We start from the raw sequence: 25,272 nt of genomic DNA, 5'->3' as shown, positions 1-25,272 counted from the left end.
AAGTGGTTGGTATCCAAAGGAGGGTCTTGTCAAAAGGATTACATATGTGAAGTATGAAAGCCCTAGCTCCAACCGTTCAAAAGTTATGGCCAAGGTTAAAGTTTTTCAAAAGTAGGTCAAACTCCTAGCACAAGGTCAAAGGGTCAAAGAGGTTGATATCCAGAGGAAGGTCTTGTCACAAGGAATACACATGTGAAGTTTGAAACAACAAGCACCGATTGTTCAAAAGTTATGGCCAAGGTTAAAGTATTTCAAAAGTAGGTCAAACTCCAAGGTCAAGGTCAAAAGGTCAAAGTTGTTGGTATCCAAAGGAAGGCCTTTCACGAAGAATACACATGTGAAGTTTGAAACCCCAAGCACCAACTGTTCAGAAGTTATGGCCAAGGTTAAAGTCTCATAAAATTTTGCAAAAGTGCATCAAACTCCAAAGGCAAGGTCAAAAGGTCAAATATGATGATACCCAAAGAAAGGTCTTGTCACAAGGAATACACAAGTGAAATATGAAAGTCATATCTCCAACCAATCAAAAGTTATGGACAAGGTTAAAGTTGACAACAGACAGACAGACAAACAGACAGACAGGACAAAAACAATATACCCCCGGGATCTTTCGATCCAGGGGCATAAAATCAATACTAATTATAACACATTGTTTTTTTATTACATTGAAATAACAACTTTTCAAGTATTCCTCTATTGAAAAGTATTTATCCATATATAAGGTTATTCCTATATACCCCCTCAACCTTTCATTATGGGAGTATAAAAAATTACATTGTAAATGAACAGACATTGGAATTATTTTTCATAGATAACAAACACACACAAGTCATTATTACAATAGACATACTCTAATAACCTTAAGGTATGATTGCAAGTCAATATGAATAACTGCATACATGTAGACATTGACACTCTTGGCAAGAGTCCCCCAGCAGCAGGAAACAAGAAACTGACACTATGGAGGGGGGATAAATAAAATTACACCAATATCTAATGTACACATAGATGCTGTGTCTGTTTTGCTCGAATTATTTAAATATATTGCCCTGCATTGCAATGTGTGCCAAATCCTTTCCTTCTACTAAGCAAGTGTCATTTCAACTTTCCATCAACTGTATTATCTGCTCAAAGGCAGGGGTGTCATCTGGCGCCACCAGACTTATTGTCACTCCTTTCAGTGTCCATGTATATCTAACAGATTCTTCATACATGAATACATTCGAAGTGAGTGAAAATATCTGCTCTGTACTAAAATGGAATTGTTTGCTTTACTGTAATTTATTTTTCATATATTGGAATAAAGAAAAAAATGCATTCTTGTAATCAAATTAAGCAAAAGCCAAATATAAAAAGTACAAACTCATGATTTTAACCCCCCCCCCCCCTTACCCCCAACACAAAGAAACTGTCTTAAAATGTGTTTAACATGAACATGATGAAGCTAAGGAAGGTAATTTTTACTTGTTCTCTGTGTAATGAAGTGTTTTTTTCTCTCCATATTTTAATACAGTGCAGACATCTTTGAACTACCAGACTGTAGCTCTACTTGTTGTACTAATATTTATAGAATTATGCTAAAAAATTTATGCATTTCTGCAAAGTTATCTTTTTAATTTGACAGTTTATTACTAAGTTTTATTGAAATCAGAACAATATTTGGAAGTAAGCTTTTTAAGATAATTACATGTGTAACAAATTACGGATATAGCGAAGTAAATTCAAAGGTCCCCAGGACTTTGCTATAGCTGAGTTTTACTGTAAAAGGTCAAGATCTTGTAAATGATTTTGAAAAGCCTTTTGTTCCAAATTCATCATTATCTCGTAATTGTCATTGAATTATATACAAAATGAAGGGAGAAGTGAAGATCATACAAATCACATTTTTCTTTGAGACTGTAGGCAATCTGGACACATTTCACTTGCTTGATATGAAAATAAATTCCAAATTTAAAGATAATTTTCTTCATTATGCCATGAAAAAGACATTATAAAACATATCATTTTCCTGTTTTTTTTTTTGTTTTTTTTTACCAAAATAATTTTATGCTGTTAAACTTTATTTAACCAAAATATGACATTTATGCTTATTAAACACCAATGAAAAAATTTTAAAAAATGCAAAATCATGTATCCCCTTGTAGTCAATACAATACCAAAGCAAACCAAAACAGTAAAAATAACTTTCAAAAAAAAAAATCAGGAGAAAATTTATTTTCATTCATTTTAGAAAAATCATTCATTGAAATAAAAAAAAGATAAAGAAATGAATCTTATTTAATGTTTTAAACTGGTGTAGAGACTTACTGAATTCAGGCAAAAACTGTAAAAGGAGTAGGATTTTGACAGACAACCATTTGAGTGACAGACTTATTACCAATGCATAAGCTTTCCTGATCTTTGACCAGTAAAACTAAAATGTTCTACAAGCAGTAAGCAATTTTACATGAATAAATATTAACATACATGTAAAGCTTTAAATGAATACCGACAATTTTTCAGTTTCCTTCCCTTAATGTCCATGGCTTAATGAATGGCAACTATCTTCTGTTTTCACTAACGATAGGGCTGAAATGATACATTCATTCACGTACAAAAGGTCAAAATATGTTATGACATATCCAAAGCCATTTTAGGCATAAGAGTAAATCACAGGAGATCCGACCACAATTTTAAAAAAAAAAGAAATTCATGTCTTTTAATTCAAGTTTGTATATTGTATTCCAACAACTATGAAAAAAGATATTCTCAAAAATGATGTGTCCTTCAAATGAATTCAATACCTCCAGATAGTGGGTTGGCGAAAGTTCCACGCACTGTTGCAAAGGGCGTCTTCTTCTCATGATGTCAAGCAGGGCAGGTTAACAAGTCTCAAATGATAACAACACCAGTACATCATTTCATGGGTCTGAAATCAAGCATAATATACATTTTACTAAATAACAAAAAAATTAAACTGTTTTAATTGTTTGTTTAAAACTACATGATATTCCAAAAACATAAAAAAACAAAAGAAATCTCACTGCAGGAAATGATGTGTCCTATAAATGACCTCAAAGCCTCCAGATTGTGGGTTGGCGAAAGTTCTACACTCTGTTGCAAAGGGCCTTTCTCTCTCATACAGTCAAGCAGGGCAGGTTAACAAGTCTCAACTGATAACAACAGCAGTACATCATTTCATGGGTCTAAAATCAAGCATAACATACATTTAACTGTACAAAAATACAACGCAAGATCAAAGCTTTATGACATTCAAACAACATTCCAAAAAAGAAATCTTACTGCGGGAAATGATGTGTCCTTCAAATGACCTCAAAGCCTCCAGATTGTGGGTTGAATGTCTTTTAATTGTGTGTTTAAAGCTACGATATTCCAAAAACATTAAAAAAAAAAGAAATCTTACTGCGGGAAATGATGTGTCCTTCCAATGACCTCAAAGCTTCCAGAATGTGGGTTGGCAAAAGTTCCACGCTCTGTTGCAAAGGGCCTTTCTCTCTCATACACTCAAGCAGGGCAGGTTAACAAGTCTCAACTGATAACAACAGCAGTACATCATTTCATGGGTCTGAAATCAAGCATAACATACATTTAACTGTACAAAAATACATTTATGTTTTTTCAATGCAAGATCAAAGCTATATGACTTTCAAACAACATTCCAAAAAAGAAATCTCACTGCGGGAAATGATGTGTCCTTCCAATGACCTCAAAGCCTCCAGATTGTGGGTTGGCGAAAGTTCCACGCTCTGTCGCAAAGGGCCTTTCTCTCTCATACACTCAAGCAGGGCAGGTTAACAAGTCTCAACTGATAACAACAGCAGTACATCATTTCATGGGTCTGAAATCAAGCATAACATACATTTAACTGTCCAAAAATACATTTTTGTTTTTTCAATGCAAGATCAAAGCTATATGACATTCAAACAACATTCCAAAAAAGAAATCTTACTGCGGGAAATGATGTGTCCTTCAAATGACCTCAAACCTCCAGATTGTGGGTTGAAAGTCTTTTAATTGTGTGTTTAAAGCTACGATATTCCAAAAACATTAAAAAAACAAAAGAAATCTCACTGCAGGAAATGATGTGTCCTTCCAATGACCTCAAAGCCTCCAGATTGTGGGTTGGCGAAAGTTCCACGCTCTGTCGCAAAGGGCCTTTCTCTCTCATACACTCAAGCAGGGCAGGTTAACAAGTCTCAACTGATAACAACAGCAGTACATCATTTCATGGGTCTGAAATCAAGCATAACATACATTTAACTGTACAAAAATACATTTTTGTTTTTTCAATGCAAGATCAAAGCTATATGACATTCAAACAACATTCCAAAAAAGAAATCTCACTGCGGGAAATGATGTGTCCTTCCAATGACCTCAAAGCCTCCAGATTGTGGGTTGAATGTCTTTTAATTGTGTGTTTAAAGCTACAATATTCCAAAAACATTAAAAAAACAAAAGAAATCTTACTGCGGGAAAAGATGTGTCCTTCCAATGACCTCAAAGCCTCCAGATTGTGGGTTGGCGAAAGTTCCACGCTCTGTCGCAAAGGGCCTTTCTCTCTCATACACTCAAGCAGGGCAGGTTAACAAGTCTCAACTGATAACAACAGCAGTACATCATTTCATGGGTCTGAAATCAAGCATAACATACATTTAACTGTCCAAAAATACATTTTTGTTTTTTCAATGCAAGATCAAAGCTATATGACATTCAAACAACATTCCAAAAAAGAAATCTCACTGCGGGAAATGATGTGTCCTTCCAATGACCTCAAAGCCTCCAGATTGTGGGTTGGCGAAAGTTCCACGCTCTGTCGCAAAGGGCCTTTCTCTCTCATACACTCAAGCAGGGCAGGTTAACAAGTCTCAACTGATAACAACAGCAGTACATCATTTCATGGGTCTGAAATCAAGCATAACATACATTTAACTGTACAAAAATACATTTTTGTTTTTTCAATGCAAGATCAAAGCTATATGACATTCAAACAACATTCCAAAAAAGAAATCTCACTGCGGGAAATGATGTGTCCTTCCAATGACCTCAAAGCCTCCAGATTGTGGGTTGGCGAAAGTTCCACGCTCTGTCGCAAAGGGCCTTTCTCTCTCATACACTCAAGCAGGGCAGGTTAACAAGTCTCAACTGATAACAACAGCAGTACATCATTTCATGGGCCTGAAATCAAGCATAACATACATTTAACTGTACAAAAATAACTTTTTTTTTTTCAATGCAAGACATTCAAACAACATTCAAAAAAAGAAATCTCACTCTGGGAAATGATGTGTCCTTCCAATGACCTCAAAGCCTCCAGATTGTGGGTTGAATGTCTTTTAATTGTGTGTTTAAAGCTACGATATTCCAAAAACATTAAAAAAACAAAAGAAATCTTACTGCGGGAAAAGATGTGTCCTTCCAATGACCTCAAAGCCTCCAGATTGTGGGTTGGCGAAAGTTCCACGCTCTGTTGCAAAGGGCCTTTCTCTCTCATACAGTCAAGCAGGGCAGGTTAACAAGTCTCAACTGATAACAACAGCAGTACATCATTTCATGGGTCTGAAATCAAGCATAACATACATTTAACTGTCCAAAAATACATTTTTGTTTTTTCAATGCAAGATCAAAGCTATATGACATTCAAACAACATTCCAAAAAAGAAATCTCACTGCGGGAAATGATGTGTCCTTCAAATGACCTCAAAGCCTCCAGATTGTGGGTTGAATGTCTTTTAAGTGTGTGTTTAAAGCTACAATATTCCAAAAACATTAAAAAAACAAAAGGAAATCTCACTGCGGGAAATGATGTGTCCTTCCAATGACCTCAAAGCCTCCAGATTGTGGGTTGGCGAAAGTTCCACGCTCTGTCGCAAAGGGCCTTTCTCTCTCATACACTCAAGCAGGGCAGGTTAACAAGTCTCAACTGATAACAACAGCAGTACATCATTTCATGGGTCTGAAATCAAGCATAACATACATTTAACTGTCCAAAAATACATTTTTGTTTTTTCAATGCAAGATCAAAGCTATATGACATTCAAACAACATTCCAAAAAAGAAATCTTACTGCGGGAAATGATGTGTCCTTCAAATGACCTCAAACCTCAAGATTGTGGGTTGAAAGTCTTTTAATTGTGTGTTTAAAGCTACGATATTCCAAAAACATTAAAAAAAACAAAAGAAATCTCACTGCAGGAAATGATGTGTCCTTCCAATGACCTCAAAGCCTCCAGATTGTGGGTTGGCGAAAGTTCCACGCTCTGTCGCAAAGGGCCTTTCTCTCTCATACACTCAAGCAGGGCAGGTTAACAAGTCTCAACTGATAACAACAGCAGTACATCATTTCATGGGTCTGAAATCAAGCATAACATACATTTAACTGTCCAAAAATACATTTTTGTTTTTTCAATGCAAGATCAAAGCTATATGACATTCAAACAACATTCCAAAAAAGAAATCTCACTGCGGGAAATGATGTGTCCTTCCAATGACCTCAAAGCCTCCAGATTGTGGGTTGGCGAAAGTTCCACGCTCTGTCGCAAAGGGCCCTTCTCTCTCATACACTCAAGCAGGGCAGGTTAACAAGTCTCAACTGATAACAACAGCAGTACATCATTTCATGGGTCTGAAATCAAGCATAACATACATTTAACTGTACAAAAATACATTTTTGTTTTTTCAATGCAAGATCAAAGCTATATGACATTCAAACAACATTCCAAAAAAGAAATCTCACTGCGGGAAATGATGTGTCCTTCCAATGACCTCAAAGCCTCCAGATTGTGGGTTGGCGAAAGTTCCACGCTCTGTTACAAAGGGCCTTTCTCTCTCATACACTCAAGCAGGGCAGGTTAACAAGTCTCAACTGATAACAACAGCAGTACATCATTTCATGGGTGTATAATCAAGCATAACATACATTTAACTGTACAAAAATACATTTATGTTTTTTCAATGCAAGATCAAAGCTATATGACATTCAAACAACATTCCAAAAAAGAAATCTCACTGCGGGAAATGATGTGTCCTTCCAATGACCTCAAAGCCTCCAGATTGTGGGTTGGCGAAAGTTCCACGCTCTGTCGCAAAGGGCCTTTCTCTCTCATACAGTCAAGCAGGGCAGGTTAACAAGTCTCAACTGATAACAACAGCAGTACATCATTTCATGGGTCTGAAATCAAGCATAACATACATTTAACTGTCCAAAAATACATTTTTGTTTTTTCAATGCAAGATCAAAGCTATATGACATTCAAACAACATTCCAAAAAAGAAATCTCACTGCGGGAAATGATGTGTCCTTCAAATGACCTCAAAGCCTCCAGATTGTGGGTTGAATGTCTTTTAAGTGTGTGTTTAAAGCTACAATATTCCAAAAACATTAAAAAAACAAAAGGAAATCTCACTGCGGGAAATGATGTGTCCTTCCAATGACCTCAAAGCCTCCAGATTGTGGGTTGGCGAAAGTTCCACGCTCTGTCGCAAAGGGCCTTTCTCTCTCATACACTCAAGCAGGGCAGGTTAACAAGTCTCAACTGATAACAACAGCAGTACATCATTTCATGGGTCTGAAATCAAGCATAACATACATTTAACTGTCCAAAAATACATTTTTGTTTTTTCAATGCAAGATCAAAGCTATATGACATTCAAACAACATTCCAAAAAAGAAATCTCACTGCGGGAAATGATGTGTCCTTCCAATGACCTCAAAGCCTCCAGATTGTGGGTTGGCGAAAGTTCCACGCTATGTCGCAAAGGGCCTTTCTCTCTCATACACTCAAGCAGGGCAGGTTAACAAGTCTCAACTGATAACAACAGCAGTACATCATTTCATGGGTCTGAAATCAAGCATAACATACATTTAACTGTACAAAAATACATTTATGTTTTTTCAATGCAAGATCAAAGCTATATGACATTCAAACAACATTCCAAAAAAGAAATCTCACTGCGGGAAATGATGTGTCCTTCCAATGACCTCAAAGCCTCCAGATTGTGGGTTGGCGAAAGTTCCACGCTCTGTCGCAAAGGGCCTTTCTCTCTCATACACTCAAGCAGGGCAGGTTAACAAGTCTCAACTGATAACAACAGCAGTACATCATTTCATGGGTCTGAAATCAAGCATAACATACATTTAACTGTACAAAAATAACTTCTTTTTTTTCAATGCAAGACATTCAAACAACATTCAAAAAAAGAAATCTCACTCTGGGAAATGATGTGTCCTTCCAATGACCTCAAAGCCTCCAGATTGTGGGTTGAATGTCTTTTAATTGTGTGTTTAAAGCTACGATATTCCAAAAACATTAAAAAAACAAAAGAAATCTTACTGCGGGAAAAGATGTGTCCTTCCAATGACCTCAAAGCCTCCAGATTGTGGGTTGGCGAAAGTTCCACGCTCTGTCGCAAAGGGCCTTTCTCTCTCATACACTCAAGCAGGGCAGGTTAACAAGTCTCAACTGATAACAACAGCAGTACATCATTTCATGGGTCTGAAATCAAGCATAACATACATTTAACTGTCCAAAAATACATTTTTGTTTTTTCAATGCAAGATCAAAGCTATATGACATTCAAACAACATTCCAAAAAAGAAATCTCACTGCGGGAAATGATGTGTCCTTCAAATGACCTCAAAGCCTCCAGATTGTGGGTTGAATGTCTTTTAAGTGTGTGTTTAAAGCTACAATATTCCAAAAACATTAAAAAAACAAAAGGAAATCTCACTGCGGGAAATGATGTGTCCTTCCAATGACCTCAAAGCCTCCAGATTGTGGGTTGGCGAAAGTTCCACGCTCTGTCGCAAAGGGCCTTTCTCTCTCATACACTCAAGCAGGGCAGGTTAACAAGTCTCAACTGATAACAACAGCAGTACATCATTTCATGGGTCTGAAATCAAGCATAACATACATTTAACTGTCCAAAAATACATTTTTGTTTTTTCAATGCAAGATCAAAGCTATATGACATTCAAACAACATTCCAAAAAAGAAATCTTACTGCGGGAAATGATGTGTCCTTCAAATGACCTCAAACCTCCAGATTGTGGGTTGGCGAAAGTTCCACGCTCTGTCGCAAAGGGCCTTTCTCTCTCATACACTCAAGCAGGGCAGGTTAACAAGTCTCAACTGATAACAACAGCAGTACATCATTTCATGGGTCTGAAATCAAGCATAACATACATTTAACTGTACAAAAATACATTTTTGTTTTTTCAATGCAAGATCAAAGCTATATGACATTCAAACAACATTCCAAAAAAGAAATCTCACTGCGGGAAATGATGTGTCCTTCCAATGACCTCAAAGCCTCCAGATTGTGGGTTGGCGAAAGTTCCACGCTCTGTCGCAAAGGGCCTTTCTCTCTCATACACTCAAGCAGGGCAGGTTAACAAGTCTCAACTGATAACAACAGCAGTACATCATTTCATGGGTCTGAAATCAAGCATAACATACATTTAACTGTCCAAAAATACATTTTTGTTTTTTCAATGCAAGATCAAAGCTATATGACATTCAAACAACATTCCAAAAAAGAAATCTTACTGCGGGAAATGATGTGTCCTTCAAATGACCTCAAAGCCTCCAGATTGTGGGTTGAAAGTCTTTTAATTGTGTGTTTAAAGCTACGATATTCCAAAAACATTAAAAAAACAAAAGAAATCTCACTGCAGGAAATGATGTGTCCTTCCAATGACCTCAAAGCCTCCAGATTGTGGGTTGGCGAAAGTTCCACGCTCTGTCGCAAAGGGCCTTTCTCTCTCATACACTCAAGCAGGGCAGGTTAACAAGTCTCAACTGATAACAACAGCAGTACATCATTTCATGGGTCTGAAATCAAGCATAACATACATTTAACTGTACAAAAATACATTTTTGTTTTTTCAATGCAAGATCAAAGCTATATGACATTCAAACAACATTCCAAAAAAGAAATCTCACTGCGGGAAATGATGTGTCCTTCCAATGACCTCAAAGCCTCCAGATTGTGGGTTGAATGTCTTTTAATTGTGTGTTTAAAGCTACGATATTCCAAAAACATTAAAAAAACAAAAGAAATCTTACTGCGGGAAAAGATGTGTCCTTCCAATGACCTCAAAGCCTCCAGATTGTGGGTTGGCGAAAGTTCCACGCTCTGTCGCAAAGGGCCTTTCTCTCTCATACAGTCAAGCAGGGCAGGTTAACAAGTTTCAACTGATAACAACAGCAGTACATCATTTCATGGGTCTGAAATCAAGCATAACATACATTTAACTGTCCAAAAATACATTTTTGTTTTTTCAATGCAAGATCAAAGCTATATGACATTCAAACAACATTCCAAAAAAGAAATCTCACTGCGGGAAATGATGTGTCCTTCAAATGACCTCAAAGCCTCCAGATTGTGGGTTGAATGTCTTTTAAGTGTGTGTTTAAAGCTACAATATTCCAAAAACATTAAAAAAAACAAAAGGAAATCTCACTGCGGGAAATGATGTGTCCTTCCAATGACCTCAAAGCCTCCAGATTGTGGGTTGGCGAAAGTTCCACGCTCTGTTGCAAAGGGCCTTTCTCTCTCATACACTCAAGCAGGGCAGGTTAACAAGTCTCAACTGATAACAACAGCAGTACATCATTTCATGGGTCTGAAATCAAGCATAACATACATTTAACTGTCCAAAAATACATTTTTGTTTTTTCAATGCAAGATCAAAGCTATATGACATTCAAACAACATTCCAAAAAAGAAATCTCACTGCGGGAAATGATGTGTCCTTCCAATGACCTCAAAGCCTCCAGATTGTGGGTTGGCGAAAGTTCCACGCTCTGTCGCAAAGGGCCTTTCTCTCTCATACACTCAAGCAGGGCAGGTTAACAAGTCTCAACTGATAACAACAGCAGTACATCATTTCATGGGTCTGAAATCAAGCATAACATACATTTAACTGTACAAAAATACATTTATGTTTTTTCAATGCAAGATCAAAGCTATATGACATTCAAACAACATTCCAAAAAAGAAATCTCACTGCGGGAAATGATGTGTCCTTCCAATGACCTCAAAGCCTCCAGATTGTGGGTTGGCGAAAGTTCCACGCTCTGTCGCAAAGGGCCTTTCTCTCTCATACACTCAAACAGGGCAGGTTAACAAGTTTCAACTGATAACAACAGCAGTACATCATTTCATGGGTCTGAAATCAAGCATAACATACATTTAACTGTACAAAAATACATTTATGTTTTTTCAATGCAAGACATTCAAACAACATTCAAAAAAAGAAATCTCACTCTGGGAAATGATGTGTCCTTCCAATGACCTCAAAGCCTCCAGATTATGGGTTGAATGTCTTTTAATTGTGTGTTTAAAGCTACGATATTCCAAAAACATTAAAAAAACAAAAGAAATCTTACTGCGGGAAAAGATGTGTCCTTCCAATGACCTCAAAGCCTCCAGATTGTGGGTTGGCGAAAGTTCCACGCTCTGTCGCAAAGGGCCTTTCTCTCTCATACACTCAAGCAGGGCAGGTTAACAAGTCTCAACTGATAACAACAGCAGTACATCATTTCATGGGTCTGAAATCAAGCATAACATACATTTAACTGTCCAAAAATACATTTTTGTTTTTTCAATGCAAGATCAAAGCTATATGACATTCAAACAACATTCCAAAAAAGAAATCTCACTGCGGGAAATGATGTGTCCTTCAAATGACCTCAAAGCCTCCAGATTGTGGGTTGAATGTCTTTTAAGTGTGTGTTTAAAGCTACAATATTCCAAAAACATTAAAAAAACAAAAGGAAATCTCACTGCGGGAAATGATGTGTCCTTCCAATGACCTCAAAGCCTCCAGATTGTGGGTTGGCGAAAGTTCCACGCTCTGTCGCAAAGGGCCTTTCTCTCTCATACACTCAAGCAGGGCAGGTTAACAAGTCTCAACTGATAACAACAGCAGTACATCATTTCATGGGTCTGAAATCAAGCATAACATACATTTAACTGTACGAAAATACATTGATGTTTTTTCAATGCAAGATCAAAACTATATGACTTTCAAACAACATTCCAAAAAAGAAATCTCACTGCGGGAAATGATGTGTCCTTCCAATGACCTCAAAGCCTCCAGATTGTGGGTTGGCGAAAGTTCCACGCTCTGTCGCAAAGGGCCTTTCTCTCTCATACACTCAAGCAGGGCAGGTTAACAAGTCTCAATGGATAACAACAGCAGTACATCATTTCATGGGTCTGAAATCAAGCATAACATACATTTAACTGTACAAAAATACATTTATGTTTTTTCAATGCAAGATCAAAGCTATATGACATTCAAACAACATTCAAAAAAAGAAATCTTACTGCGGGAAATGATGTGTCCTTCAAATGACCTCAAAGCCTCCAGATTGTGGGTTGAATGTCTTTTAATTGTGTGTTTAAAGCTACGATATTCCAAAAACATTAAAAGAACAAAAGAAATCTCACTGCGGGAAATGATGTGTCCTTCCAATGACCTCAAAGCCTCCAGATTGTGGGTTGGCGAAAGTTCCACGCTCTGTCGCAAAGGGCCTTTCTCTCTCATACACTCAAGCAGGGCAGGTTAACAAGTCTCAACGGATAACAACAGCAGTACATCATTTCATGGGTCTGAAATCAAGCATAACATACATTTAACTGTACAAAAATACATTTATGTTTTTTCAATGCAAGATCAAAGCTATATGACATTCAAACAACATTCAAAAAAAGAAATCTTACTGCGGGAAATGATGTGTCCTTCAAATGACCTCAAAGCCTCCAGATTGTGGGTTGAATGTCTTTTAATTGTGTGTTTAAAGCTACGATATTCCAAAAACATTAAAAAAACAAAAGAAATCTTACTGCGGGAAATGATGTGTCCTTCCAATGACCTCAAAGCCTCCAGATTGTGGGTTGGCGAAAGTTCCACGCTCTGTCGCAAAGGGCCTTTCTCTCTCATACACTCAAGCAGGGCAGGTTAACAAGTCTCAACTGATAACAACAGCAGTACATCATTTCATGGGTCTGAAATCAAGCATAACATACATTTAACTGTCCAAAAATACATTTTTGTTTTTTCAATGCAAGATCAAAGCTATATGACATTCAAACAACATTCAAAAAAAGAAATCTTACTGCGGGAAATGATGTGTCCTTCAAATGACCTCAAAGCCTCCAGATTGTGGGTTGAAAGTCTTTTAATTGTGTGTTTAAAGCTACAATTTTCCAAAAACATTAAAAAAAACAAAAGAAATCTTACTGCAGGAAATGATGTGTCCTTCCAATGACCTCAAAGCCTCCAGATTGTGGGTTGGCGAAAGTTCCACGCTCTGTCGCAAAGGGCCTTTCTCTCTCATACAGTCAAGCAGGACAGGTTAACAAGTCTCAACTGATAACAACAGCAGTACATCATTTCATGGGTCTGAAATCAAGCATAACATACATTTAACTGTACAAAAATACATTGATGTTTTTTCAATGCAAGATCAAAGCTATATGACTTTCAAACAACATTCAAAAAAAGAAATCTCACTGTGGGAAATGATGTGTCCTTCCAATGACCTCAAAGCCTCCAGATTGTGGGTTGGCGAAAGTTCCACGCTCTGTCGCAAAGGGTCTTTCTCTCTCATACACTCAAGCAGGGCAGGTTAACAAGTCTCAACTGATAACAACACCAGTGCATCATTTCATGGGTCTGAAATCAAGCATAACACACATTTAACTGTACAAAAATACATTTATGTTTTTTCAATGCAAGATCAAAGCTATGTGACATTCAAACAACATTCAAAAAAAGAAATCTCACTGTGGGAAATGATGTGTTCTTCAAATGACCTCAAAGCCTCCAGATTGTGGGTTGAATGTCTTTTAATTGTGTGTTTAAAGCTACGATATTCCAAAAACATTAAAAAAAACAAAAGAAATCTTACTGCGGGAAATGATGTGTCCTTTCAATGACCTCAAAGCCTCCAGATTGTGGGTTGGCGAAAGTTCCACGCTCTGTCGCAAAGGGCCTTTCTTTCTCATACAGTCAAGCCGGGCAGGTTAACAAGTCTCAACTGACAACAACAGCAGTACATCATTTCATGGGTCTGAAATCAAGCATAATATACATTTTACTAAATAACAAAAATTTAATGTCTCTTAATTGTTCATTTAAAACTACATGATATTCGAAGAAACTTTAAAAAAAAAAACAAAAGAAATCTCACTGCGGGAAATGATGTGTCCTTCCAATGACCTCAAAGCCTCCAGATTGTGGGTTGGCGAAAGTTCCACGCTCTGTCGCAAAGGGCCTTTCGCTCTCATACAGTCAAGCAGGGCAGGTTAACAAGTCTCAACTGATAACAACACCAGTGCATCATTTCATGGGTCTGAAATCAAGCATAACATACATTTTACTAAATAACAAAAAAATTAATGTCTTTTAATTGTTTGTTGAAAACTACATGATATTCCAAAAAACATTAAAAAAGGAAATCTTACTGCGGGAAATGATGAGTTTTTCAAATGACCTTAAGGCTTAAAGAAATTTCTTTAAGTTTTTTTCATATCGTTCCCTTGACTGTCTTCTGAGATTCATTATTTTTGTTCTGATCAAATGGATTTTTTTCTTCCTGGGAAATTCATTAAGGATTTCTGGATATCTCTGGATAAAGCTGCATATATCACTTGAAACTGTGAAGAATGAACAAAGAAGGGTAATATGTAAAGAAAAGAAAAGAAAAGAAATATAGTTATATCTTATTTACTGCATTTCTATAGACACTAATAGTCATGTGAAGAATTTGGGAATTTAAATATTAATATAATAGCAAATAAACTTTGAAGAAAGGTGTCTGAACTTTAATTATTTTCTTTTCTAGAATACTTTAGTTTATACCTCTAGCAATAAATTAATGTCTACATAGCAGGTGTATCCCTGAAGTCAAAGATTATGCAAAATTACAAGATTTAATGTATTTAAACTGACATGTTTATACAGTTCTACTGTTTAAAAAACAGTTGTTAAGACACCATTTTGTCACAACCACAGTACCTTGCAATTTTCCCTTGTTTCCAGATTCAGACACATCATCAATATATGTAATGAAAAATCTTTTAACAGCAGCATCCTCATTTGATGACCAGGTATGTTTCTTGCCTTTGGCAGTTGTGTCCTCTACAAATGCTTATAAAATCATATTGCTCATTTTTTTTTTTTACTATTCATTTTTGAATAGTGTTTTAAGCAAGACACTCTTGAAATAATTCTAAAATTTATTTCATTCTGTACAAATTGAGATTTTTTCAAAGAATTATCAACCATGTGTTCTGTATAAAACTATGTATATATCCATTTATTACATCATCTATTAAGTCTATATTGTAATTATTATTTACCATCTGTAGATACTTTATCATCCTTGTCTGATGGTTCATCAGATGAGGAACTATCCTCACAAATGTAAGAAACGGCATTCCTGGAACGTTTCACAACACTAGGGCCAGGAATCTAGAATATAAAGCTGAAAACTTGCATTTTTGGAAGGAAGAAAAATACTACAAATCTGACACCAAAAAATATAGTATTTTGTATGCATGTATAATAAATACCTCATTTTCTGAAATGTCATCATCCCTTCTTGTTCTCCTCAACCCTGTTAACAATGATACCTCTTTTATTATTTAAGTAAGCCATCTTCCACATAGAGGTTCAATTATTTTTTTATCAAATTGATGATTGTTTCCACTTAACAGTATACGGTCAAACCTTGTTATCTCAAACTCAACAGTACCAAATGATCATTAAAATATTAGTAAAAAGGCATAAAGAAACTGCAGGATTGGTACTTCGAACTCACTTTGAAAAATTCAAATGTTTACCTGAGGTATGTTCTTTGTTTTCTTCTTGTATTTTGTTTTCTATAAAAAAAAGTAATATCAATACCAGTACATCTTCACAGTTATTTATCTATGTGATATAATTAAAGTATATGTATAATACCTATATAGCATAAGTTTTAATTATAGGTGTTCAATTTCTTGAAAAATTCCAACTTTTTTGAAGAATAATTCATAATTACACAAGTATCTACATTTTTTACATCACAGAAAGACAAGAAAAGAAATGAAATAAGCTATAAATTATGTATTTCATAGGTATGTATACTAGATGCTTTAATGTAAGCATTTAGTACACATAACTTTTCATAATATATCATATGCAAATTAATTCAGCTTAACAATTATAAATACCCTCAGACTTCCCAACATCTGCAGCAAGCACTGTCAATGTATTCATTATGCCTAGCCAGGCATCATCTGTAAAGAATTTTTTTGCTTGACTCTGTACATCTTTATCTAAAACTAAACTTCTTCTTTGCTTTAACTCCTCCGGATTAACAGTCACATGTTCTTCATCAATTTTGGTATAGAAGTTCAGAATTTCAGGCAAAGAAATATCTGGTGCCATTAATTCAATGAATTCTGGAAAAAGCAAAAAATACAAAAAAAATACAAAAAAAAAAAATAATAATAAAAAAAAATAAAAATACAAAAAACAGCTATAACCTCATTTACCCATTGAATTTCAAAGAAATTTCAACTTTTTTTTGTAACAAAAGCATCATTGTTTCTTGACATAAAAATACTATGTGATCAAGGAGTAGAAAGGAATGGTAATCTATGAGTGAAGGCAATGTCTCTCATCAAATAAATGTTCTGGTAGTGTGCATATCTAGATGCAACAACCATGCAAGTTCTGGGTAGGATTTATAGTTTTTGGGAATGCTATTAAAACCTTAATTGTTTCAATAATCTTGACTCAAAATCACTTTTTATTCGCAAAAACTTTATTTTCGTGCAATTACGCAAGACAGTGTGCTGGCGAAAATTTCATTCTCACGTAAAATAGTATTCTGTAGGATTATATAGAGCAATAACCACAATTCCTGAAAATTTTGTCTCGTCAATACAGAGTTAACAACTATCTCGCGAAGATAAGGTGTCGCGAAAAATTAGTGATCTACACTATATGGAACAGTTCATCTTGCTAAGTCAGATGCTGCATAGCTAACATGTTGGAAATGTGCATCCTTAGGTGCATCATTCATGCAACTTTGGTCCATGTAGAGCTTACAGTTACTTGTGAAGGGACCTGCTCCAAATGTAGGTCAGATCAAGCATCAAAAGCAAGTAGGCATCATTCATATAGATTTTGATCCTGGTAGGGCTTATAGTTATTTGGGAAAGGACTGGCCAAAAAAACCTTTACCTGGTCACTCATCTGAAAAATATAGGTCAGATTCAGCATCTGAGGCAAGTCTACTACTATGCATCCCTAGATGCAGCATCCATGCTAGTTTGGTCACCCAAGGACTTTTACTAACTTGGGAATGGATTTGCCCAAAAACTAATCTTGTCAATCATCAGGAAAATGTAGGTCAGATCCAGCATCCTAAGCAAGTCTAGTAGTATGTATCCATACATGCACCCCCATGCAAGTTTGGTCCAAATAGGGCTTTTAAAAGGGCTTGAGAATGGACTTACTAACAAAACTTTGCCCAGCCACCAATGCCGACACCAGGGGTATAACATAAGCTCATCTCAACTTTGTTGAAGCGAGTTAAAAATCAGAAGTGAAAAGATATTATGTTTCATAAAACTGTTATCTTTAAACTATTGTACATGATCTTCATTCTATGCAAAAAATTACTTTAAAAGGTATCTTTTTGAAAAGGTCAAGATAATTTTTCAGAGAAATATTACACTAATCATGCCTACATCCATGAACTACTCTTTAGACCTCTTAATAGAAAAATCATACAATAGAACTTATCCTTGTAAAAATTTGGTGGTCATGATTTTTTATATGCATACATAAAATATGATTAAGAAATCAACTTTAGCTGTACATAAAACAACATAAAATCAATCAATCTTTGCATTACTTTCCTTTCTTAACATTAAAGATATTTTTTATTATTAAACTATCAAACATACCAGAGAGAATTTCAACATCAACTTCCTTGGCACTCGACTTCTTTGAGCTGGAAAGGGCTGTAAGAAAAACTTTACATTTATCATCATCATACATGTATGATACCAGCATCATCATTATTTTCATCATGATTATTGAAACAACTTTGTTATAATGAACTTTTATTTCAGTGTAATCAATTTTAAAAGGATATAAATTTCTTTTATTAATGAATACATGCATAAACTCACATGTATCAATGTTGCCTTCCAACTGATTCAAAAATTTTCCAACTTTTGTAATTGTTCTCATAGCCGGAGGGCATTGATAAACGTTCTCATTCATTTGCTTTGAATGCCCCAGGTGTTTGTAAAACATTTCTCTATCATTTGGTGACACATCTAGCAGAGCATAAGAAGTGGCAACATAGTGTCTCATATCTGTAGCACTTATATTATGCTCCAACCCTGCTTTTTTGCATAAATTATTAACTGCAATCCACCCTGAAGTATGATTCTTTGAATGCTTCATGTTTGGAAACGCATATTTATTCTTCTCATTAATTTGAACACCTCTGCGCACCTCAAAATCTGTTAAAATTTTCATAGCTTGCCAGCAGTCTTTAGGTATCAGAAGTGGCACCAACTTGGAAACCTTGGAGGCATGTATGTAGGCTATTTTATTTTCACACAGTAACTTTTTTTCTATGTCATCTTCAACATGCTCAACTTTTTCTTGGTCAATCCATACGTCTTGGAGGGCATCTTCCCAGTCTTTAATGGTCATTCTGCTGGGTTCACCCCCTCTCCTGGCATTAAAGAGTGTTAATCTGCATACTACAGCATCTCGTAGCTGGCTAAATTTTGTATAATCTAAAGTTTCATACATATCTGTGGAAAGTCTCTCAATGATATCTTTTGTACAGTCCCTTAACTGCTCTATTTCTTTTTCACTTGGTAGTCTGACTGGCCTTCTTAAATCTGACTGTCTCTTTTTAACCACTGACTCCTCAGCACTGGCAAAAAAGGAAGGCCAAATCAGCTGTAAAACTGAAATGAATTTTGCCATTTCTTCTGCTTTTTCATCTTGTTTCAGCAAAAGGTAATTTGCCCTCATTACCTTGCAAACATCAGATATCAGATAACGCAGAGAAACTTTCAAGCCATTTTTCACTGCTTTTGTTTCTTTGTCTGTTGTCATTGAACAAATAGCTTCTTGAATATAGAGAATGAAATCTCTATCAAACATCTGGCTGCATGAATTCAATTTTATACATGGGTTATCTTTTGAAACTATCTGTTTAAACTCCATGAAAAGATGAGCTAGGCGTCTAAGGTTTGACATTAGAGATGACCTTTTTTCTGTCCTTTTTTCAGTGCCCTCAAAATTTTGGAAGCATAGATATCCATATCTTTTGATCCAGTCATCAGATCGAATCAAAGCTCCAACTTCATTATCATGAAAACAATTCAAAATTTCTAGTATATATGAATCTGAAAAGATTGGCTGGGTACCTAAAAGTTTAATACTGCATGTTGTTGGGTAGTCAGTTGTACCTTCTGCAGAGGAACATCTTTTCTTGTGTCTGTTAATTATCTTTTTGTGATAGAACCCTTTACAAAGGGAACACATAGCCAAAGAATCATTCCCTTGTCTTCGCTGATTCATAAGTTTGCTGTAGTCTGGATTTTCTTTCATAAGAACATCAGCATTGGCTTTGAAAATCCCCTCTTTTTTCATTTTTTCAAACTCCTTGTCTCTCAAATCCTTAGGTAATGCCAATGCAGCTTTAACACTTTCTTCCATCTTGTGTTTTCTTTTTATGTGATCCGTGAGACGAGAAGCCATTGTTCCACAAAATGGACACGGTCTTCTTGGTCTGGATGTTTTAGATTTGTCTTTGTTTCCTTTAAATAATTAAAAATTATATAGCTTAATCAAAGTATTGAAAAACAGTAAGCATGCTTCCTTCTAGGATATACTATGAAATCTTTATTATCTGAAATGTGAATATAACAGTACTGTGGAGTTCATGCACGCATTAAGCAGTATTCTTTCAAATGTCAGGGTCAATTTAATTTACTCCTTGAATACAGTGATATATTTTCCTATCAATGGATGTAATTCATGAATATTCAAAAAGTTATCAACTTCATTTGAGAAGATACATACTGTATAACGGGTATTTTTACGTGCTGCTAATTTTTACTAAATTTTATAAGTTTTATAAATCCATAAAATTTAAACGCATAAAATTTCACAGAAGTGAAAAAAATGCCTCGCGTAAATTTTCAAAATCGTACATGTATGCATGTGAGTAATACTAATTGCCATTCTGCTCAGTCCCTGGAGGCTATAGAATAAGTACTGTTGGTAATTTTGAGCACTTTTAAATCGATCATCAATTAAGATCATACAGGTAAATCTTAATTAACTTGCATAAGTTATACAAACATCGTCAATTACCTGGTTACTCTATTATTAGTATTTTTCTGAGAGGCATAATTTCTGATAACGACTTACTTATTACAGATCTTCCAATTATACCCGTTTTTTAAGTCTTTGACCCTTTCTTCTGTTTTATGTGCTTCTAATAAAAACTTCGACTTTGTATTCGGTAAAATCAAGACGAGCACGTGGTGCGCAACAATAATGATATCAAGCAATGTATATTAAAAAAGAAAAGAACAAATGAAGGGCATACGGTATATAAAGGTAAATGAACAAACATAATTATTTATTATAATTTATTGAATCGTTATCACGGGAACAATTTCTCTTTTTTTTTTTGTCCATACACATTTATTTGTACGTAAACACATTCAAAGCTTACAATCATTGATCTGGAATTTTACCTCCGATGATTTAAATTTTTACTGACATGCTCAATTCATAAAAATTTAATGTGCAAAAATTTAAATCACCCTGTTGAACCAAAATTCGTAAAAATTTACAGCAGTAAAAATAACCCATTATACAGTATAGCTTAAAACTGAAAATAAATTGACTCTTAATAAAGATTTAAATTAATTTCTTAATGATTTAAAAGTATGTAGAAAAATTTAAATACAGTTAAACTCTTTGGTTCAGAAGTAAAAATAAAATAGCCCTAGGTTTCTAGTAAACATGGATATAAGCATTTGAGTTTAAATTGGCAGGTTGATTGAAGCATTCTGGGTTTTTTTTCAAGGTATAATGTACTTCTGTTAGCATACATGCCAACTTTCCTGATTTACATGGGATCCTCCTGCCTTTACCCTCAATGAAATTTGATCTCACTTTCCCGAGGAAGGCAAAAGTTGAATGCAATTAGGAAAAAAGTAATTCAAAATTGTTTTACCACACTTTTTTTATTTGCAGATTTTCTGTGTTTTTCTGTGTTTATTCTCTAAGAAAATTCAAATTTGTAAGCTCTTCTGCAAAAAGACTTTTCACAAGAAAAGATTTCACATTCTTTTTAACCTTTAGTGACGATAGTGGCATTGCATACCTGCTGAGTTGGGACAATCTGTTTTTTGTTTTTCATCAGCTGTGACATTCTCACCACTGGTTTGGGAAGATGGACTGGATGTTGTAAAATTGCTGCTGGGATTTATCTGTAATTAAAAAAATGTTCATAATGTTTAAATTATAGCTAATAGCAATCCCAAGATATTTTAGTCATATGTTAAGGACAAGTAAACCTGTGACAAGTATATAACAATAATAATGCTATAAGTTGTTGTGATATTGTTTTCAAAAATAAATTTTGAAAAGATTTTATGTGATAATCCAATGCAAAATTTTGCATCCCTCCTGAAGACTAGTGGCCATGGCATGAACAAATTTGATACCACACAATGATGCTTGCATGGTTATATCCCAAATTGTAGAATTTCATACAAATTGTTTAGCCATGATTTTTATTGCAAATTTACTGCAGATTTTCATCTTACATGATTATGACAATTAGTACATGGTGGGTGTGAACGGTCAGCATGGGTGCTTATTCCTCAACGTCACCTCATTCCACTATTGTTTTCAGATGTCTGTGCTGTCTCTGATCATGAAGTATACATTGTTTATATGGATTTTTGATATTGATCACTGTTTGTTATCTTCAACTTTTATTAGAAACTACTGTAAATATATTATATTCGGAAGGTACGATATTTGGCAGAAATTGATTTTGAAACAAGTAGGTATGAACTTGATTCAGCTCAAGTCTCAGTGTCATTCTTTATGTATATGCGCACAAGGTAATTTGTCTTGTATTTGAAACAATGGATTTTGTTTTAGCAAAGGCAATAAAAAGAATAACATTAAAATGTAATATGTTTACAGTCACTACTGTATATCTGAAAATGTCAGCATTTTTTTTTTTTTTTTTTTTTTTTTTTGCAATTTTTCAGATACCCTGCATTGGCAAAAAAAAAATGTTTTAAAAATAAATCAAGAAGAAATGAAAGTAAGTGAATTAGATTACACTTAAATGAACACTATGACTTTTACCTCGTGCCCAATGCCCTCTTCCAATGAGTCTTGTCCCATATCCTTTGGCACTGAGTCTTGTCCCATATCCTTTGGCACTGAGTCTTGCTCAATATCCTCTGGCACAAAGTCTTGCCCAATTTCTTCTGGCACTGAGTCTTGCCCAATTTCATCTGGCACTGAGTCTTGCCCAATCTCCTTTGGCACTGAGTCTTGCCCAATCTCCTCTGGCGCAAAGTCTTGCCCAATTTCCTCTGACACTGAATCTTGCCCAATTTCCTCTGGCACTGAGTCTTGCCCAATCTCCTTTGGCACTGAGTCTTGCCCAATCTCCTCTGGCGCAAAGTCTTGCCCAATTTCCTCTGACACTGAATCTTGCCAAATTTCCTCTGGCACTGAGTCCTGCCCAATCCCCTTTGGCACTGAGTCTTGCCCAATATACTCTGGCACTGAGTCTTGCCCAATATCCTCTGGCACTGAGTCTTGTCCAATATCCTTTGGCACTGAGTCGTGTCCAATATCGTCTTGCACTGAATCTTGCCCTATATCCTCTGGCACTGAGTCTTGCCCAATCTCCTTTGGCACTGAGTCTTGCCCAATATACTCTGGCACTGAGTCTTGTCCAATCTCCTCTGGCACTGAGTTCTGTCCAATATCATCTGGCACCGAGTCTTGCCCAATCTTCTCTGACACTGAATCTTGCCCTATATCCTCTGGCACTGAATCTTGTCCTATATCCTCTGGCACTGAGTCTTGTCCAATCTCCTCTGGCACTGAGTCTTGTCCAATCTCCTCTGGCACTGAGTCTTGTCCAATATACTCTGGTACAGAGTCTCGACCAATCACCTCCTGCAGTGACTCTTGAACAATCACCTCCTGAAGTTGGTCCTGAACAATCTCCTCTTGAACAATTTCCCCCTTTAGTGACTCTTGCCTGAACTCTGCTGGCTGTGAGTCACTCTGCTGCATGACCAAATCTTTAAAGACAGACTAGTTTGATACTAAAATCTAGAGTTGTAAAATTTGAAGATTTTTGTTCACTGGTTTTAAAATTCCTTATTATCTGATTGAGTATCTGGTTACTCATATAGTTTCCTTAAGAAATTCTTAACAACCTTGGTCATGTTATTTTTTAGTAGAAAATTTGTTGATTTTTTAAGATTATATTTGGTCTCATGTTTTATTTGCCAATGGATTATGAAAATAAAAAGAAAAAACTTCAGAAAAGAAATTTATGTTAAAAGATGAATTATGTGCAAAAATGTCATATTAAGGTAATACACAATAGATATGGCCAAAATTTTCTTCAAATTGATATGGGTAAACTTGAGTACAATATGATGTAAAAATGGAATATAAATAGCCCCAGAATTGAAAATTCACATGTAAATATGCTATACTTTAAGTTCTCTTGAAAGAAAATTTATCATTCATTTTTTTCGAAAAATCTACAGATTGATTGAAATGGATCACAGATTACATGTATAATGTGACAAAATACGGAAAATTGAACCCAATAGTTTCAGATATTTTGGCGATATAAAAATGGAAAAAAAAAAAAAAAAACTAAAAGATTCAATAAATGATGTCACAATATTCGACCTTTGACCTCATGATATGACCTTGACCTTTATCAAACGTAAGAATAGGTTGCCAATGGGCCACACAAGTGTACCTGACTCAGTATGGCCATGCAACAAATATTTATATGTAAAACTTTGATTTCCCGTTGTGACCTCATCTTATCCTAAGGTGTCATGATTTGAAGAAACTTGAACTTAAAATTACCACAAAACAACTTTACAATGAACAATTTCAATGGCAGTACATTTAGAATATACAATGTATAAGGGCCAGGTTGAAGTAGGTCTACATTAGGCTTAAGAGAAATAGAATGCCTGATTCACTATAGTGAACCCAGAGCTGACCCCACATGAATGTACAGGTAACCCAGAGTTTAAGACTAAGCCCCTTTAACCTAATTCAAGTGTTGGCTTATCCCAAATATTGCTTAGTCCGACCAATTTCTTTGAAACCTGTAGTGTCCAGATTAAACAAATTTTACTGTATATATTACTGAGCTAGGTCAAAGTTAACATATAATTTTACTTACCAGACTGAAACACCACTCTACCAATATCCAATGGCAATTTTTTAAGCAGCACTCTGCATTCTTTTTTCTACAAAAAAGTCATAAAATAATGCTGATTATAATAAGACATTCTTAAGGACATACTAAACATGCTCGATCATTTAAGCAACTTCGGCACTGCATGCTAGACTCCAGGAGACTATGAGATTTTAATGTTCCCATATGCGAATTTTTCAATAACAATATATTACAGAACCTTGTAGAAAGGGAGAAAATTGTTTATGCCCCCGTATAGAAAATTCAGGGGGAATATATAGTTTTTGCCCTGTTTGTCCGTCTGTCTGTCTGTTTGTCTGCAAAAACTTTAACACTGCCCATAACTTTTGATTGTTTGGAGCTATGGCTTTCATATTTCAAATGTGTATTCCTTGTGACAAGACCTTTCTTTGAGTACCACCATATTTGACCTTTTGACCTTGACCTTGGAAGTTGACCCAGTTTTGCAAAATTTTATCCAACTTTAACCTTAGCCATAACTTTTGAACAATTAATGATTTCATACTTCTCATGTGTAATCCTTGTGACAAGTCCTTCCTTTGGATACAAACAACTTTGACCCTTTGACCTTGACCTTGGAGTTTGACCTACTTTTGAAAAACTTTAATATTGGCCATAACTTTTGAATGATTGGTGCTTCAGCTTTCATACTTCACATATGTAATCCTTTTGACAAGACCTTTCTTAGGATACCAACAACTTT

At 35.4% G+C, this 25,272-nt stretch overlaps 1 protein-coding gene across 1 annotated transcript in view; it reads right to left on the bottom strand.

Moving 5' to 3' along the window:
* Positions 1–3,769: 3,769 nt before the first annotated feature.
* Positions 3,770–25,272, bottom strand: part of LOC133198190 (uncharacterized) — a 105,035-nt gene continuing 83,532 nt past the window's right edge. The window contains exons 6-47 of the mRNA XM_061334319.1: positions 24,534–24,600; positions 22,442–23,397; positions 21,441–21,546; positions 18,202–19,857; positions 17,974–18,030; positions 16,228–16,458; positions 15,856–15,894; positions 15,586–15,629; positions 15,373–15,484; positions 15,029–15,151; positions 14,534–14,667; positions 14,301–14,363; positions 14,019–14,081; positions 13,622–13,684; positions 13,349–13,411; positions 12,952–13,014; positions 12,556–12,618; positions 12,160–12,222; positions 11,887–11,949; positions 11,490–11,552; positions 11,108–11,170; positions 10,835–10,897; positions 10,562–10,624; positions 10,164–10,226; positions 9,768–9,830; positions 9,372–9,434; positions 9,099–9,161; positions 8,827–8,889; positions 8,430–8,492; positions 8,049–8,111; positions 7,776–7,838; positions 7,503–7,565; positions 7,106–7,168; positions 6,560–6,622; positions 6,287–6,349; positions 5,891–5,953; positions 5,494–5,556; positions 5,113–5,175; positions 4,840–4,902; positions 4,567–4,629; positions 4,171–4,233; positions 3,770–3,838 (exon numbers count right to left, since the gene is read on the bottom strand). Of these exons, the coding sequence (XP_061190303.1) occupies positions 3,770–3,838; positions 4,171–4,233; positions 4,567–4,629; positions 4,840–4,902; positions 5,113–5,175; positions 5,494–5,556; positions 5,891–5,953; positions 6,287–6,349; positions 6,560–6,622; positions 7,106–7,168; positions 7,503–7,565; positions 7,776–7,838; positions 8,049–8,111; positions 8,430–8,492; positions 8,827–8,889; positions 9,099–9,161; positions 9,372–9,434; positions 9,768–9,830; positions 10,164–10,226; positions 10,562–10,624; positions 10,835–10,897; positions 11,108–11,170; positions 11,490–11,552; positions 11,887–11,949; positions 12,160–12,222; positions 12,556–12,618; positions 12,952–13,014; positions 13,349–13,411; positions 13,622–13,684; positions 14,019–14,081; positions 14,301–14,363; positions 14,534–14,667; positions 15,029–15,151; positions 15,373–15,484; positions 15,586–15,629; positions 15,856–15,894; positions 16,228–16,458; positions 17,974–18,030; positions 18,202–19,857; positions 21,441–21,546; positions 22,442–23,397; positions 24,534–24,600 (5,484 nt within the window). The remainder of the gene's footprint in view (positions 3,839–4,170; positions 4,234–4,566; positions 4,630–4,839; positions 4,903–5,112; positions 5,176–5,493; positions 5,557–5,890; positions 5,954–6,286; positions 6,350–6,559; positions 6,623–7,105; positions 7,169–7,502; positions 7,566–7,775; positions 7,839–8,048; positions 8,112–8,429; positions 8,493–8,826; positions 8,890–9,098; positions 9,162–9,371; positions 9,435–9,767; positions 9,831–10,163; positions 10,227–10,561; positions 10,625–10,834; positions 10,898–11,107; positions 11,171–11,489; positions 11,553–11,886; positions 11,950–12,159; positions 12,223–12,555; positions 12,619–12,951; positions 13,015–13,348; positions 13,412–13,621; positions 13,685–14,018; positions 14,082–14,300; positions 14,364–14,533; positions 14,668–15,028; positions 15,152–15,372; positions 15,485–15,585; positions 15,630–15,855; positions 15,895–16,227; positions 16,459–17,973; positions 18,031–18,201; positions 19,858–21,440; positions 21,547–22,441; positions 23,398–24,533; positions 24,601–25,272) is intronic.

The sequence above is a fragment of the Saccostrea echinata genome, unplaced genomic scaffold (genome assembly GCF_033153115.1).
Source record: "Saccostrea echinata isolate AGI-Se365-2 ecotype Australia unplaced genomic scaffold, CSIRO_AGI_Sech_v1 ptg000033l, whole genome shotgun sequence".
Taxonomy (NCBI): Eukaryota; Metazoa; Mollusca; class Bivalvia; order Ostreida; family Ostreidae; genus Saccostrea; species Saccostrea echinata.
The sequence above is the reverse complement of the archived record's forward strand: the minus strand, read 5'-3'. Positions and strand labels throughout refer to the sequence as shown.